Source organism: Pyxicephalus adspersus, chromosome 5, assembly GCF_032062135.1.
Source record: "Pyxicephalus adspersus chromosome 5, UCB_Pads_2.0, whole genome shotgun sequence".
Lineage (NCBI taxonomy): Eukaryota > Metazoa > Chordata > Amphibia > Anura > Pyxicephalidae > Pyxicephalus > Pyxicephalus adspersus.
In genome coordinates this window covers 45,258,340-45,275,541 of record NC_092862.1, presented here as the reverse complement: position 1 = coordinate 45,275,541, position 17,202 = coordinate 45,258,340, and the positions used below count along the sequence as shown (strand labels likewise).

The 17,202-nt window shown below is 38.5% G+C and overlaps 1 protein-coding gene across 1 annotated transcript; it reads left to right on the top strand.

Moving 5' to 3' along the window:
- Positions 1 to 1,104: 1,104 nt before the first annotated feature.
- On the top strand, positions 1,105 to 15,521 carry THOC1 (THO complex subunit 1). Its single transcript, XM_072411343.1, has 21 exons — positions 1,105 to 1,258; positions 4,041 to 4,114; positions 4,202 to 4,262; positions 4,923 to 4,989; positions 5,655 to 5,773; positions 6,943 to 6,991; positions 7,183 to 7,278; positions 7,606 to 7,688; positions 7,765 to 7,838; positions 8,016 to 8,124; positions 9,182 to 9,313; positions 9,769 to 9,869; positions 10,785 to 10,851; positions 10,963 to 11,013; positions 11,096 to 11,166; positions 11,331 to 11,426; positions 11,769 to 11,834; positions 12,366 to 12,449; positions 13,417 to 13,564; positions 13,823 to 13,913; positions 15,037 to 15,521. The coding sequence occupies exons 1-21, from the start codon at positions 1,211 to 1,213 to the stop codon at positions 15,330 to 15,332; spliced, it is 1,983 nt and encodes a 660-aa protein (XP_072267444.1). The 5' UTR covers positions 1,105 to 1,210; the 3' UTR covers positions 15,333 to 15,521.
- Positions 15,522 to 17,202: the final 1,681 nt, after the last annotated feature.

Below are 17,202 nucleotides of genomic sequence, written 5' to 3'. Positions count from 1 at the left end.
TGCTCATGTCCAAGATTAGGGCATGCACAGATGGAGCACCCAGAGCCTCCCGGGATGCGTGATGTGAGTATCCCAAGAGGCACTGCTGCGCTTCCATTGAGTTTTGAAAACTGAAAGGGGGGGGGGGGGGGGTGCTGCACCCTTTTAAATAATTTACATCTTTCCTTTACATAAAGATATTGAGTTAAGGTACGCTGTAAGTTGTTATAGATGCAACATTCAGGATGAATCAAAGAACCCTTTATCAGGCTTCACACAAGTCATAGTTTTCTTTTTATCAGTTAAATATACTAAAAAATTAGGATCCTGCCAGAAAACTTGTGAGTTAATAATTTCCTTCCCCAACCCAGTTAGCTGCTATTAGTATTGTTCCCAGCTCGCTGTGGTCTATAAAACCTATCATTAATAATTCCTGGGGGGGCTGCCTATCTTTAGATACAGTAAGGTGGCTGGGTATTGTCACCCTTGCACAGGAAGTGCACCAATTATGGGGACACCAGGTAAAAAATAAAAGAATGCAGCCACCATATGTGGAATATATTACATTCACTGGGTTAGATACACTTTAAGGATGGTAGCAGTGCGATCATTAATGGCTGTTGAGGGTGACAACACTGCGAGGATTTTCTGCAGACCCTGCAGCGTTGTCACCCCTAGAATGATGAAAGTACCGGTATCTCCAGGTATTGTTTAATCTACAAAGCAGAGCAGTTATCTATGATGTCACAATGACTTCCCACTCATTTCTGATTGATGAAGGCATTGTAATCCCACAGGTAATCTGCAGGAGGTGACACTGGGTGCCCTTCTGCCTCTGGTAATGTAAAGACCTATTATGACGTCACAGGAGCATTGCGTCACGTGCAGACCAGGCAATGAATGAGAAGTTCAGCAGAGATCCTCTAAGCACAGGCCTCTGTTATCTCTGTACACTGAAACCCAAAACCAAGAGTCATGCTACAACACTCTCACTTATTCAGCCCAATTCATAGAATGAGGTGATGATGTAAATACAACTCTATGACATGTCTCCAGCACCTACACATTCTGAGGTGATTCTATAACTCCGCCCACCACAACATCCGGGTCTGTACCAGCAATTTTTGGATAGAGCGTCTCCTACATACCGGAAGTATCCTTCCTTTCCGGCAGCGCGGCTCTCTGTGGTGTCGTCATGAACAAGCGACACAGGCTGTAGAATTCGTGCAGTATGTCTCCGCCGTTGTTCAGCCTGCAGGAGGCGAGGAGTAAATTTACGGTGAGAGGGTTGTCAGTGTGTGTGGTGTGCGGGTTGTCAGTGTGTGTGGTATGCGGGTTGTCACTGTGTGTGGTATGCGGGTGTCTTGTGTCCTCCTCTTACATGAAACTAGTTACTTATAAAGCCGCAGTCTCCGTCAGTTCCATCGAGCAGTGCCCGGGATATTCACACTGCAGGCTGGGCTGTCCTGGATGTGAATATTGCTAACTATTCTGTAAATCTCCTTTATATTTCTCATCGTCTGTGTGTTATCTGTTACAAAGATTTAAAATGCCACCAGACAGCACTGTGATTATAAAATGTGTGTGTATATATATTTATATATGTATATGTGTCTCTATAAAAATGTCCAGACTGCAGCATTTATTATGAGTTGTACTTTAAAGAGGAGCTATAGTTCCTTAACCTCCCTGGCGGCAATTCCGAGTGTGGCTCGGTGTTCATTTTCAGTACCAAAAGTGGTAACCCCGAGCCACATGGGGGTGGAATCATCTCCACAAGCATCCTGGTTTTCTGCGGCGTCCTCCAGCAATGCCCGGCTGGCGTCTGTGTCCCCTGTGATGCCCGGCTGGCGTCTGTGTCCCCTGTGATGCCCGGCTGGCGTCTGTCCCATGACGTTGCCCGGCTGGCGTCTGTCCCATGATGTTGCCCGGCTGGCGTCTGTGTCCCCCGGCTATGCCTGCCCGGCTTCTGTGTATCCAGGGTGTGAACGTTGGGAACGTGAGGCCAGGGGACGCAGATGCCGGGCAGGCATGTGAGCGTGCAGCGGCGGTGTGCTGGGGGGCTAGACCTACTGAGAAATTTAAAATAAGTATATTTAAATGTCAAATCTATTGCTTTGACATTTTACAATTCTGATATCTGACTGCCAGGATGGTTAAATAAATATTCTACAATCAGGAGGTTCAATATTGCATTATTGTGCCCTCTGCAATAAAATCGCCTTATGCTGAGGCCTGGGGAAACTGAGATGTAGATGTTTCTTTTTGCAATTTCTCTGAGCAGTACGACCTTGGAATGAATTTGTTGATATGTCCACTTCTGAGAAAACTGGCAACTCTCTTGGCCGGTTTTCACTTGTGAATAATATTTCTCACTGTAGAAATATGGACTTTAAATTGTTTGGAAATGGCCTCATAACCCTTCCCAGGTAAATGAGCAGCAATAATCATTTGACAGCTACTATGATTTCCAATGATGTCTTTCCTCACATTGTGGGGACACACATCTGAATGCTCTAGACCTGAATTTAAATTCTTTCAAATCAGCAATAAAAACCTTTACCTGCCTGATTGCTGTCTTCTTGTAAGAAAATGCTGGGCTGTGCATGCCGGGATGTGTTTGGTATCTCGGCATCTTCCTGGGCTGCAGGGGCTGATTGAACTCCCACATCCATGCTTGGGAGTTACACCATCCTGCAGATGACCAAAGATTGGAACCAGGACAAGAGATGGTGGTTCCTGCGACAGACTACTAGACAGGTGAGCGTATTTAAGAAGTTGCAATCAGGCATGTAAGGGTATTTTATTGCAGAAGGGACATCACCTAAAACAGGGCTACCCAACCCCCCAGTCCACGGCCCACTAGTGGGCCACAGCCGTCTGGCCGGTTCAGAGCCCATGCATTTAGTGGTCTGTGACCTGCAAAAGTTGAGGGACCACTGGCCTATAATACCAGCCTGATGACTTTTTTTTAAGGCTTTAGTTTTGTTTTATAGCGTAATGATGACAAAGCTACATTCATTTGTCTTTTCTATCTGCCTGGAGTTCAGTTTAACAAATCATACCATAAGAGAGACCAGAACTATGAAGAGATAAAAAGATGTCAGACTTGGCTTTAGGATAGATTCTAAATTCTGACAGAATAAACATGTTATTGGGCATGGTATGTTTTGTCATTTGCCTTGATAGTCCTGCACATTGCAAATGCACCCACTAAGCAGGCCAGTGTCCCTGGATGTAATATAGTGCACCTGTCATAAGAGAAACAATATAGCTGCCATTGTTGTTCAGAAAACGAGTTGATGACGGTCAGGAACCTGTGATGTCTGTACTTGTTCCAGGTCAGTGAAGCATTCTCATGACAGCCAGGCAACACGCTCCAAAGAAGAAATGGTGGCATCCTACTTGTGTTTCTTACAAAGGATTATAAACTTTATAGTTAGCAAACATGTATGTATGTATACAGCAAATCTGCTTTCCCAATTTTTTGCGCCAATACAGATTAGAAAATTCATATTTGAAGCTTTTACAAAGAAAAGCACAGACAGAGGCAGTTTGGTAACTGAGGCTAAATAACCCAAAATGATGAAAACTGGAGCAAAAAAAGGTGACGTCATTTCCATCTGATTCCAGCTATCCATTATCTATTGATGTCAGTGAAAACAGGAAAAATCTGCTAAGCTGTAATAGACGGAAACCATAGATGCCCTGTGCTGTAAATTTTTTTTTTTTTAAATGATTTATTGGGAGCTTTTTTATGTAAAGTAAACAGGTTTACAAAACATACACAATCAGTGACATATTAACGGGGGTACAAACAATAGGTAAAGGGAAAGAAAAACAACCAAATGCCATAACATTAATATTCAACACTGAACAAAAGGAATTTCTTTGGTTGGCTTAAAAAAAAAGAATTTTACACTTGAACTGTACATTTCGAATGAGCTATCCCTGTGCTGTATTTTTGTGTAAACCTTCTCATATTTTGTTAATTGAAACTCTGAATTATGTACAAGTGTTTCTCTTTTAGTATTAACTTTTATTTTTGCTTGATTCCTCAGAATGCCACCAGAGAAGCTGTGGCCAGCAAGAACATCAAGAATTTGTTAAGCACATTTAGTCAGGTGGCCGGAAGGTAATGCTGTTTCTATAGACATGACATTACAGTTTGTTTCAGTGAATTTCATACAACTGTATGATTTTTTATTTTTCTGTTTTGCAGTGAAAATGAGAAAAAGCTGACCCTTGACCAAGTTTTCAGGGTTGTTTTGGAGGAGGAAATTGTAAGTGAACTACCAACATTAACCAAATAAACTTTAATGCCGTTCTCATGTTTTAACTTTTGGCTTTTAACTTTTTGGTAGAAGATGGTTTACATAATATACAAAGATGGAGATGTAAATTTTTGGGGTGGTGGATGGAAATTAGATTAATTTATGCTGTTGTTTTCCATGAGTTATTTAAAGCTGAACTCCGGGAGTCTTGGTAAATTTCATCTCTAGTGGTTACACAGGGAATTCTTTATAACGTCCTCTCTGCTTAACAAATTGTTGGAGTAATAGGAAAGTAAGCAGCTGCGACAGGCAGTAGATAAAAAAAAAAAAAAAAAAAAAAAAAAAAAAGTTATAAACCTTAGAAAGGTTAGAACATATCACAGTTTTTTTGCTGTATGTATCCCTATCAGTTACTTCCCTACCCTCTATACAGCCAACTTATATAGGAAGCATTGTCTATATTGCAATGGAAGGCTGAACTAATGTATAGTGAAAAAAAAATAATGAATTATTTTTAGTATGTTTGCATATTTCAGGATCCCTCATTCATTATAACATTATCGCCTATTGCTTTTTGTTTCACTACATCCACAAGATAGGTTTGAATGTTATTCTCTGTCTCATTCTATTCATTTGTCAATTACATTTTTATATTTGTATTTTTTGTAGATTAACCAAGCATCTTGTGACAACTGTCTTGCAATTATTTCACTTGCCATCAATGGAGTTACAGAAGGTATGAATTGTACTTTTGAACACATACAAGGTCCACATAATTATTAGGCCCACCTGGACTAGCAATATACCTTCAGTGATAATGCTGTAGCCTCCTATGGTTGCTGTAACAAAACTACTACTATCATCATATATAGTCAGAAACTATTGAATTATTCTGCATGGTGATGTTATCATGAGCTCAGATTCCTTAAATTCTTTTTTTAATTATTATTATTATTTGGTGTTCAATGCTAAGTGAGTTTACACATATATCTGTGATTCCACCACAGCAAAAAAACAAATCACATCTGCCCTCCTTTGCTCAAAGAATGGAGCACCAAAAATGGTTATCACAAACGGAAATGTGTGTAATGAAGTTGGTGCTCCTAATACTGCTTGAGGTTTGAGTGGACACTGACTTGAACACTCACCTGGGTTTTCCTTTTTGTTGCTTTTGTTTAGAAAATTTTACACTGCAATTTTATTTTTTTTTTATACTTAACATGACATACATTTAACATGTGACCATTACATCCAGCAGAATTTCCACTTCTAAATGTTTGTGTGTATTTGCAATGTTGATATTGGGGTGGAGATTTTGGGAGGGGGCTGGTCTATAACACTTTTGGCTGCCATGTTATCTTGGCTGACACAGTGATCATATCTGTAAACCTATATTTGAAGGCATATGCACAGCTACCACACCTTTTGTGCTCCTGGGAGATGTCCTCGATTGTCTTCCTCTTGACCACTGTGACCGAATCTTCACATTTGTCGAGAAAAATGTTGGAACATGGAAATCTGTAAGTAAAAGTGCTTTTATGATACATCTAGATTCTGTGCCAGAACAATGAAATGCTAAATTAGGCTGATAATTGATTTATTGTATCTTAATATATTTTTGTAAAAGCAAACATTTTGAAAATAAGACAGTGACTTATAATAATTTTTGCTCCAAAAATGCACTTGGGCTTATTTTCAGGGGGTCTTATTTTTTTATGAACAACAATCAACATTTATTCTTGAACAAAAATCAACATTTATCCAAATATAGTCATGTCGTCATCTCCTGGAACATCATCTTAGCTCTTCAAACCCTGAATTTCATCTTGAATTCCTTGTGACTCCATTTCCTTTAGAACCATTGGCCCCTATTTCTCTTTGTCTATCAATAGCGTTTTCTATAAATGAGCACCTCTTGTTCATGTGTGTGTGTATGTATGTATGTATGTATGTATGTATATATATATATATATATATATATATATATATATATACCCTGTTTCCCCGAAAATAAGACCTACCCCGAAAGTAAGACCTAGCACTATTTTGTAATATATATATATATATATATATATATATATATATATATATATATATATATACTGTAGCTTATTTTCGGGGTAAGGCCTTATATTTCGAGCATCCTCAAAATCATTATTATTTTTGAGGAAACGGTAGGGGAATATTTAAGCACCTTGTCATGTTATTGTTGTTGTCTCTGTCTCCATTGGGAAGTTGTCACCAGAGCAGGATGACACCTGTTCCTGTGAAAGCTTTCTAAGATGTAAACTTACCTTGTTGCAAAGAAATCCCTCTCCTATTTCTTGTTGCATTTCCTGGACAGAAGCGGAAAGTGGGACAACAAGCATGAGAATAATAATCTGATGGGAGTTTTAACCTCATCTAAAAACAAGCATTTCTTTTACATATTCTTTAATGATGTTTTATTTAACCAGTCATGATTGTGAATCCTTTCTGTAGCAAAAGATCTATTATAGGTTTAGGTTCTGATGCAGGAATATTATTGAATGCAGCTCAACACTTATGATAAATGATGAACTATTTTTGTTTTTTGGGTTTTTTTTTGCACCTATTTCCCATTGTCATGTATATTTTGGATTGTTATGGTAATAGTATGTAATAAACATAAAATATCTGATCAGCATTAACTTTTTTTTTCTTTTTTTAGATTACATTTTATTCAGCTGGCAAAAACTACTTGCTAAGAATGTGTAATGGTAAGATCCCTTAATACGTTCTAACTTTTTTCCTGCTTTGTTATATCCAGATGTTTATGCTTAATTAGTATTTTAGTGGTTAGTTTTGTTCCCTGTATAATAACTATCATGTAGTATGGACGAATACAACAGTGGGACAGTTCATAATCTGAATATAGAGGAGTGAATACTTCTTTTTGATTTTATTTTAGACCTTTTGAGGAGACTGTCCAAGTCACAGAATACAGTGTTTTGTGGGAGGATTCAACTATTTCTTGCCCGTCTATTTCCCCTTTCAGAAAAATCCGGTGAGTTTCAGGTCTCAAGGAACCAACATATAGGAGGGATTTAAAAAACAAAGTTGGCCTAATAGGTTTTTTGTGCGTTTGCCCTTGACTGTATTAAATTGGCTAAGGGATGGCATTCATATTCATTGCTGTTTATAGCTTCAGTTTTTTTATTTAAAACTATGTAAATGTGATACTAACATACAAATAGATTCTGCCTTTATCATTTAAAACTGCTGGAAAATTTGTTTTTGGAGAATTGAAGGAAAACAATTACTCCTGCTGAGTCACTATGATTCTTAAATAAACACATTTCATAAATATATTTTTTTTTTCTCTTTTTTAAAGGCTTGAATTTGCAGAGTCAGTTTAACTTAGAGAATGTCACAGTGTATAATGTCAATGAGAGTGAGAGCACTCTGGGACAGAAAGTAAGTGTCATATTCATATAATTACCACAGTGTTTTAGCTTTTTCATGTATGATAAAGAAATTATTTTCTTCACAGCAAGTGGAGGATCGTGAAGATGGAATGGAGATTGAGGAAGGTGAAATGGGAGATGAAGAAGCACCTAATAGTTCGTAAGTGAATGACTTGTATTTAAATAATCAGACATTTGATCTTCTGGAATTTTAAAGAACTATGTTTTTAGAATTCACAACGGGGTTCTGAGCAGGCATTTTCTAGGGAAGTCATTTTGTTGGTTAGTACTAATGAGCATACAGTATTTTGGATACCATCTCATTGTTTCTTTCTAGATCAATTCCCATAGATTACAACCTATATAGAAAATTCTGGTCGCTGCAGGACTTTTTCAGGAATCCAGTACAGTGCTATGACAAGAGCTCCTGGAAGACATTTCTTAAGGTATGTTTTCCTTATGGAGATTTGCAAACATATTTTTCTTTTTTATATAGGCTATTTGGATCTATTTAGAACCCACAAACCTCAATGAGGCAAAGGAAAGACACACTCCTTGTCATGCTTGGGAAGACAGGGACACTAAGGGGCACTACAGCTTGCACAAAAATGGTGTGAGCCCTGAGAAGGGCCAAGGCGCAGATTCTAAGCAATAACCAGGTCTTCTCCAGAGCCTATGATGGTGAGGATGTTGTGGTCCTTGGGCACACCCGGGTGGGCAGGAAGATACACGTTACCAAATCGCTAAGCAGAAGAATTGTCAAGGAAGGCCGGGGCTGAGGCAGGCAGCAAGCAAGCAAGAGAGGTCAGGTCACAAGCCAAGGGTCAAATACTAGTGACACAGGAGACACTGGAAGCAACAGGAGGCACAAGGAAATTGGCTGGGAAACAACAGAGGAGCTGGACAGGGGAAGCACTGAATTAAACAAGTGTACAGGAAATGCTTAGCAGAACTAGAGGGCTCAGCACTAGTGGAGTGCTGTTTCTGAGCTAACTAAACAACCAGGGGATGACTAGGAGGCCTTTTAGTGATTGGCCTGCGGGATGGCGGCAGTGCAGGCATGCCCAGAGTCAAAACTGAAGAAAAAGCAGGAGAGAGACACCTGCGCTTTAGTGAGGAAGTGGTAAGTGTGACACCTCTCTCCTTATATTTTGTTCGTTCAGTTACCTATGGGGACAAATCCTCTGAAACAGCTGCTGCTGCACATTGGCAGTGTGATAAATATGCACTTCAAAAATAAAATAAGTTTCATGTTTTCTTTCAAATTGATCAAATACTAGGTTTCCCTTTTAATATCTAATGTCATAATTGCTTCTTTATGTCTGTCATGATCATCTTGTAAGATGTAGGTAATTAAATATTTGGTAAACTGTTATGGTTCTTTGTATACCAAACATGATTGCAGTAAACAACTAATTGCTTTGATAATTTATGGGATTTTTAATCCAGAATGACATATTTTACTAGTCTTTGCTTAGTACAAATCTCCCTCCCATTGTCTAGTACTCAGAGGAAGTTCTGACGGTATTTAAAAGTTACAAACTGGATGATACTCAAGCATCACGGAAGAAAATCGAGGAGCTAAAATCAGGAGGAGAACACGTGTACTTTGCCAAGTTTCTGACAAGTGAAAAGGTAATATAAATGTCATAAAGCTCACCGATATCAATTTAACAGATGTAATTTTGCCTGATTCAATAAAGCTTACCAAGGCTGGAGAGGATACACTGTTATCAGTGAAGCTGGGTGATCCAGAAAACCTGGAATGGATCTGGTTCAGGATTCTAAAGATTTGCTAACAAATAGCAAATAATTTTTAGGAAAGCCATTTCAGGTTTGCTGGATCACCCAGCTTCACTAATGAAAGTGTATCCTCTCCATCCTTGGAGAACTTTAATAAATCAGACCCAACGTGTTTACATCCTGATTCCCAAAAAAGAGACCACTAATGGGGCAATAATATAGAGTTGGAAAATTATTGTAACCTAAAGCTTTTCAAAATACCCCTTACATTAGTGTAATAATAAAGATCATATTTCAGTTTAATGTTTATAGTTGTGTATTCTTTATTTTATCTACTCCTGTTTTAGTTAATGGATTTACAATTGAGTGACAGCAACTTCCGCCGACACATCTTGTTGCAGTACCTTATATTGTTCCAGTACTTGAAAGGCCAAGTAAAGTTTAAGAGGTAACATATATATTCTAATAGTAACAAAGCAGTACATTCTGGCTGTTCTGAAAATGGATGAGCAGAGCAACCAGGAAGGAATCAGTTTTATTATTTTAAGTTATGTTGTGTAAAAAGTCTTATTGTGCAGTTTAGATTGCCCAATAATAACGAAGCAAATAAAAATGAGGGTTTACATTCACTTTAAAATTGAATCTGTTTCTCGAACAAGTCAGCTGCACTCACTAAAACTGAGCCCTCCTGATCATCTGGCCAGATCTGTTATAGCCTTGGTCTACAAAATGATTATGTGCCAAGCTCAACTAACAGAAGAAGACAGACAAAGTTAGACTATGTACACACGTCACATTATTCACTTGCCTGATTATCGTTTCAGAGCTTGTATTGGAGGAGTATCTGGCCTGTGTACAGCAACCATCCATTGTCATTATTGAATCCGTCCTGGCAGATTACGACTGTAATACAAGTGAAGGGGATAGAGCGCAGCCGAGTGCCGAATGCTTGTTCTCCTCTCCTTATAGGGCAGAACGGCACTTTATGTACAGAGCTCGTTCATGCATCTTTCAGTCTTTTGTCAATTGAAAGGATCGTTAAAGATCCTTTCCAACGACAAAAGTCTAACGTGTGCACGCAGCCTCATTGTACTTGCAGATCTTTACAGATCCAATGAGCACATTACGGGACAAGAGTTCAGAGTTTTGCTATTATGGCACTTCTCCAGATTGGTAAAGTGTATCTGTATCCTTATGACAGTAGTCAACAGGATAGGGGGGTTACACTCCTCCATGAGAATACAGGATTCCTGATGAAAGCTTTGACTTTTCATTTATTTTTTTGTGTTTTGTATTGTAAAATATTGGATTTCTCTGTCATAATAACTTAATATCCTAATCATTTGAAACTTTTGTATCACAGTTCTAATTATGTGCTGCTGGACGAGCAATCTCTTTGGATTGAAGATACCACCAAACTTGTTCATCAGGTATTTACTTTGGGACAGATTATTATTATTATTATTATTATTATTATTGTTGCTGTGCTCACTTTGTTTTGTGAAAGCCAAAAACAGTCTAGCATGTTCTCTCTATTGTAGTTACTGTGTGAGACGCCCCCTGATGGAGAGAAGTTTTCAAAGATGGTGGAGGTACGTTATATTACTAAGAAATGTTTTGGCGTTTACAAAGTTATCATGTTATTGAACTTTCATTTTGAAACTTTCTATCTAGCACATACTCGGCACAGAAGAAAACTGGAATTCATGGAAAAATGAAGGCTGCCCAAGCTTTGTGAAAGAGAGGTAACTCATATGTGACTGTTTAATGCTGTTTTGTTATTTATTGTGCACTCAGTGTTATGTGCAGAAATATTTTTGATGTGCATAATTAGTAAGCTGGATAATATGTTTTGTCGGTTTTATCATGTTTTTGAATGTGTAGATCATTTTTTTTTCTTTTACCACAGACCACAAGATAGCAAACCAATGAAAGTAGCAAGAAAACGTTCAGCCCCTGAGGACTTTCTGGGCAAAGGTTCAAATAAAAAGATCCTAATGGGAAAGTAAGATCCTTGGTTTTTATATCTGCATACAAATACACAATATTTTTATTTGTCACTTAATGGAATTTGCTTATATTTTGTTTTGTATGCCACAAGTTGAAGGATTTTAAGAACATCTTTTTTGCGTTTTGAAGACTTTAGGTCTTTTAATTACTGATATTGTCATTTCCTAAACTGTTACTGTTGGGGCAGTTAATGGTAAATTGGCTTTTGTAGGGAGTGGTGTTCAGGGATAGGTGGATATAATTTTATTTTCTTAGAAAATGTAATTTTGTTATCCTTGTCAGATGAACAAGCATATAAATATATAAATTCCTACTTCTGACCAAAATTTCATTACAGTGATGAATTAACCCGGCTGTGGAATCTTTGTCCAGACAACATAGAAGCATGCAAATCCGAGAGCAGGTGAGCCAGGCCATTTTGGTAATACTGTAATGCATTGTGTATCCTCAGATTCAATTCTACCCTGTACAGCAGTAGTGGGTGCTAGATAATATTTTTATTTTATTGACTGCATATATAAAATGGGATTTATTGTCTACTTGCGTGATTGTGTTTGGGTTTTGGCAGGTGTGGAGGGTTGATGATTAAATGGATAATGGAGATTCTATATAGGGGGCTTGTGTGTGTGTGTGTGTTTCCTTTTTTAATAGTCTAACATATAACTGTATCTACGGGACCTAAAGGCTTTGTGAAAGTTGCTGATGATGCAGTACAACTAACCACTTGGTGGATAAAAACACTGGAACTTTTTTTTTTTATTGACCGTTTTGCATGTGAGATTATTGGTAGATCAGCTGTATAATGGCTTGGGTTTGAGTACTCCTTAATATTGTGTTGCATATAGGCCATTTTTTTATGGTAGCCAATCATTCATACCATAGCATGGTTTAAATCCTAATTCCTAATCCTGCCATCTATATTTTTGTGTTTTAGAGAATTCATGCCAACGCTGGAACAGTTTTTTGAAGAGGCGATTGAACAAGCAGATCCTGAAAACATGGTTGAAAATGAGTACAAGTATGTTGAAGATATGCAGTCACTAAAACACATTGCTTTATGTTAGGTGACATTTTATGGAGCATTTGTGAAATGTGTTTGTAATCAAACTGGAGATTCTAGGAAGTTAGGGTGTGTTCTGTATTAGAATGCATAACACATCCATTGTTTATTTCAGCATGAACTTAATGCTTTATCAGTGGAAATATTGGAATGTTCATTTCTTTTATTATTATTAATAAACAGGATCTACTTGGCGCCAACGTTTTACGCAGCGCTGTACATTAAATAGGGGTTGCAAATGACAGACGAATATAGACAGTGACCCAGGAGGAGGGGAAGAGCTTACAATCTAGTAGATGGGGGAATTAACACACAATAGGAGGAGAGATATGTAGTGGTGGGAAGTAGTGACGGTTTCAAAAGACAGAAGAATCAGACAGAAGAAGGGGAATATTTCTTTTTTTTTACCAGGTTAGAAATGTAAGTGGGACAAGAACTATTGAGGAATTTGAAGGCAAAGCACAGGAGCTTGAATTTGATCCTAAGGTGAAATGGAAGCCAGGGAAGAGAACTACAAAGAGATGCATCAGTAGAGGAGCGGTGGGAAAGATGGATGAGTCTGGCTGCAGCATTCATAATAGATTGTAGAGGAGAGAGTCGGGTTAGTGGAATACCAGAGGAGGATGTTGCAGTTGTTCAGACAAGAGATAAGAGCATGTACAAGGAGTTTGGTGGTCTCTGGGAACAGGTAGGGGTGGATTTTGGAGATGTTGCAAAGGTGAAAGTGGCAGGACCTGGAAATGTTCTGAATATGGGGGGTAAACGAGAGAGCAGAATCAAAGGTGATGCCAAGACAACGTGCCTGAGGGGAGGGAGATTCGAAAATTGAAAGGGGGGAAGATGATGAGTTCTGTTTTATCCAGGTTCAGTTTCAGGCATTGGTCAGACATCTTTGGAGTAATACTTTGACTTTTTATTTTCACAGGGTAGTAAACAACTCAAATTATGGCTGGCGGGCACTGAGACTATTGGCTCGTAGGAGTCCTCACTTTTTCCAACCTACTAACCAACAGTTTAGAAGTTTACCGGAATATCTGGAGAATATGGTGATCAAGTTAGCCAAGGAATTGCCAGTAAGTTTTTTCACTCTTTTGGTTAGCAGGTATAGGCTGAAGATAATGCTGTAAACAGCTAAGATGTGGTGAAAAGTTTTTTTTTTTTTTCTTAGTAGCTTTTGCAGTTACTTATAAATTAATAATTTTAGTTTGCCATTTTTTAATTGACTTAAATTAAAGAAAATGCGGTGACCAGGATAAGAGATACAGAGCTTAAATTATATCAAACTCTGTTCTTTACCTATATAATTGTTAATCAGTATGTTTTATTACTAGCCCCCCTCAGAGGAAATTAAAACAGGAGAGGATGAAGAGGAGGAGGAGGATGATGAAGACAATGAATCTTTATTAAAAGAAAACAATGAAAGTAAGTAAAACCCTGTAACTACCATGGTATTAGCACTGTTTATATCTGCAGCCTAAGTGTGAGCATTTAAGCTGCGTACACACGTGCAATGTTTGTCGTTGGAAAGGATCTTTCACGATCCCCTGCATTAGGATCAGTCGTCGTTCATCGACCGTGGATCCGCCAGGGCGGTCGTTCGGACGAAGGACGACGCCGACTGTACACACGCCAGATTTTCGCCCGATATCTGGCCGATGCCGATTATCGGACGAGAAAAATCTGACGTGTGTACGCAGCTTTATAACTCTACACCTCTGTGTGATTCATTTTGATGCCCCGGGATTGCAGTACACATTCATTGCCAATCAATAATACATAATACAGCTCAGTTTACCTAGCAAGCTGTATGAACTAATGAACTTGTTTTTTCTTCAAGGATGCCATACATGCCTGTTGGATAGACTTTTAGGCTCCTGATTCTGTGCAGCCTTCTCATGCTGCAGAGTGTGTGCACGTGTATTAAAGCAAAGCAGTGCCTGATTTATATAGACACCAGCCTGCAATTATTAACGCTGAATCAGGACTTAACAAAATTATAAAAATGGAACCTGTCAGCACAAAATATTTGAACTGTTATTGTTGGAGAATTGTAAAACACACCAAGCAAAACTTTTCTCTATATAGTAGGAGAATTGGTAAAAAATGTATAATTCTTAAGTCGCTGACTATTACCTGTTCTGAGTTGTGTAGGTGTGCCTTGTTTGGCTGGAATCAGTAAGCACTTGAGAGCATTTGCAATTTATTGACATATATTCATGAATATACATGCCAGTTTATCTACACAGGATGAAAGGTTTGCACAGTACCTTATAGAACTTGTTTTGGTAGTGTGAAAAATTACAGCACTTCTTTGGTGAGTGCAGGGCTGCCATCAGAAATGTTTAGGCCCCATACTAGGTAAACTTCCTGGGGCTACCCACCCCCATGTCTCAAAGTTCCAGCATTACAACAATCAAGTTCTGATAATTGGGGCCCGGTACAGAAGTGCCCATTGTTCACCACCTCCCTTCTCCCTGATGTTAGCCCTGGGTGAGTGCATACATAAAACACTGAACTATAACAAATACTTTATACTGTTTTGCAGGTCCAGAAGTCCAGCAACAGAGGACAGTCTCTGGGGAGCTGATTGAATCACTTGCAAACAAGCTTGGAGAGCACTGGAAAACTCTGGCCCCCCACATGGAAATAAAAGACTCTGACATTAGGGTTATTGAATCGGACAGTGAGGATGTAAAAATGAGGGCCAAATTGTTACTCATCGCCTGGCAAGATCGTGAGGGAGCTCATGCTACCACTGAGAATCTTATTGCTGCATTGAATCAAGCTCATTTAGGCGACCTTGCAGAAAACCTGTACAGTGACACAGAAAATGGCACATAAATGTAGCGTGATCAGCAAATTTTGTAATAGAAGGGTATTTTTTATCCCATTCCATGGCCGGTACTGTCATGTGACACATTGCAGAGCAATGTCTTTACCTTGCTACCGCCATACAAGACTTTTTAGTTGGATACTTCTTTTTTTGTGATACATTTGTATGAACATGTAATAAAAAAATCTTCCAAGGTTTTTCCATTTATATTTACTCACAAACATGTCTTTTTGCTAGAGATGGTTGTGTTTAATTCAGCAGATCAGCGGTTCCTGATATATACAAACCAGGTTGGCTGGCACCAACACAGTTACCATGACATGGTCTGTATCCCTAAATGCATTGGATTGCTGCCATGTGTTTGGCTGATTAGATATTTGCATTAAGTTGAAGAGGTGTAAATGGTAAAATATCTGGTGTGTACTCCAGCTGCATAAACATGTTTTACTAATCCTATGGTTTATCTTTCTTTTAAAAAAAAAAAAAAAAAAGCCTGTTTCCTGCAAGCAAGTACACGGGAAACTTTTTTTCTGTGCTTGGAGTAGTTTCTTTCTAAAATGAGTTATACATTTTGCACACTTTCTGTTTCATTACATCCTTTAGTAAATATTTTTGTTAAGCTCAGTTGGTTTTTTAAAGCTACATCAGAGTTTTTAATGTCCAATGTACTGGTAACCAAGAAACTACCATCTGTTAAATATCTAAGAACGGTAAAAACAATCCTTTTTTTTTTTTTTTTTGTAGAAAAGTATTTTTTTGCACAAAATGTTTGTGTGGGGGGAGAGATAAATCAGCAAAGTGTAGGCTAAACCAGCATAACCACATATGCCTTTGTTTTCCTGATTTGAGATTATTTTGAAGATAGGGCAAGTCTGATTTGAACCTGGTCACCATTACCAAACCATTTATTCCATCTGAGAACCTAGGTCAAATCTACACATGATCCCATATTGATAAGATCTGTAAGTACTAAAACAGGATCCATCCCTGCCAAGAGTACCAAAAAGAGAACCCATGAGCAGCTCTGAGCAACATATACATGGAAGTGTAAACCAGGTATAGAGGCAATGCACCAAGTCTAACCCCCTAAACCAAGGCTTTTAGGACAGGAAAAAAAAAACTGTCCAGATTCAATATTCAGCCAATCTGGATAATCTTGCACTAGGGAAGACCTGAAAACACATCTGATAAATCAGGAAGAATTATGAGCATGTAGAGGTAATTACAATCCCAGGCAAACCAATTCCACAGAGTCATCATGAGCGTCTAAGAATTCCCCAGAAGCCAGCTGTGCTAGTGGAACATCTGACATCTTCCTAGGTTGGGTCAAAGGAACCACATCCAACTTTCCCCCACATATACTCTGAAACACTAGCAGAAACAGGTAATAGGGCTCCCGAAAGGCTGGCCATGTCCTGGGAGTTTGAATTGACTGGTACAAGAATCGGCAGGGCACCCATGGTGCTAGGTCTCTATTAGTGAGACACTTCATTAGTGAGGTGAATGTCAAGCCCTGAGACTGCTGCCAGTACATTTGTTTATTATCCGGTGTAATTCTTAATTTATCCACTAGATGGCTGTGTTTATTTTCAATACCAATACTAGCTGTCAATCTCAGACATTAAAAGAGCCAATTGAAAGAAAACGAACACAATGAAATGCTTGCAAATTAACACAGCACCACCTTGTGGACAAACTTAGGACATTCACTGTCAAACTAATTTATGTGTACTGTATATTTTTTTTAACACATTAACCTCCTTGCCGTTAAGCCCGACCTTCGTACGGGCTCAAAAAAGTTGCTCTTTTCGTTAAGCCCGAGATTTTCCGTACATTAAAATCCCCACTTACCCAGGTAAGTGGGGATGTTAATGTAGG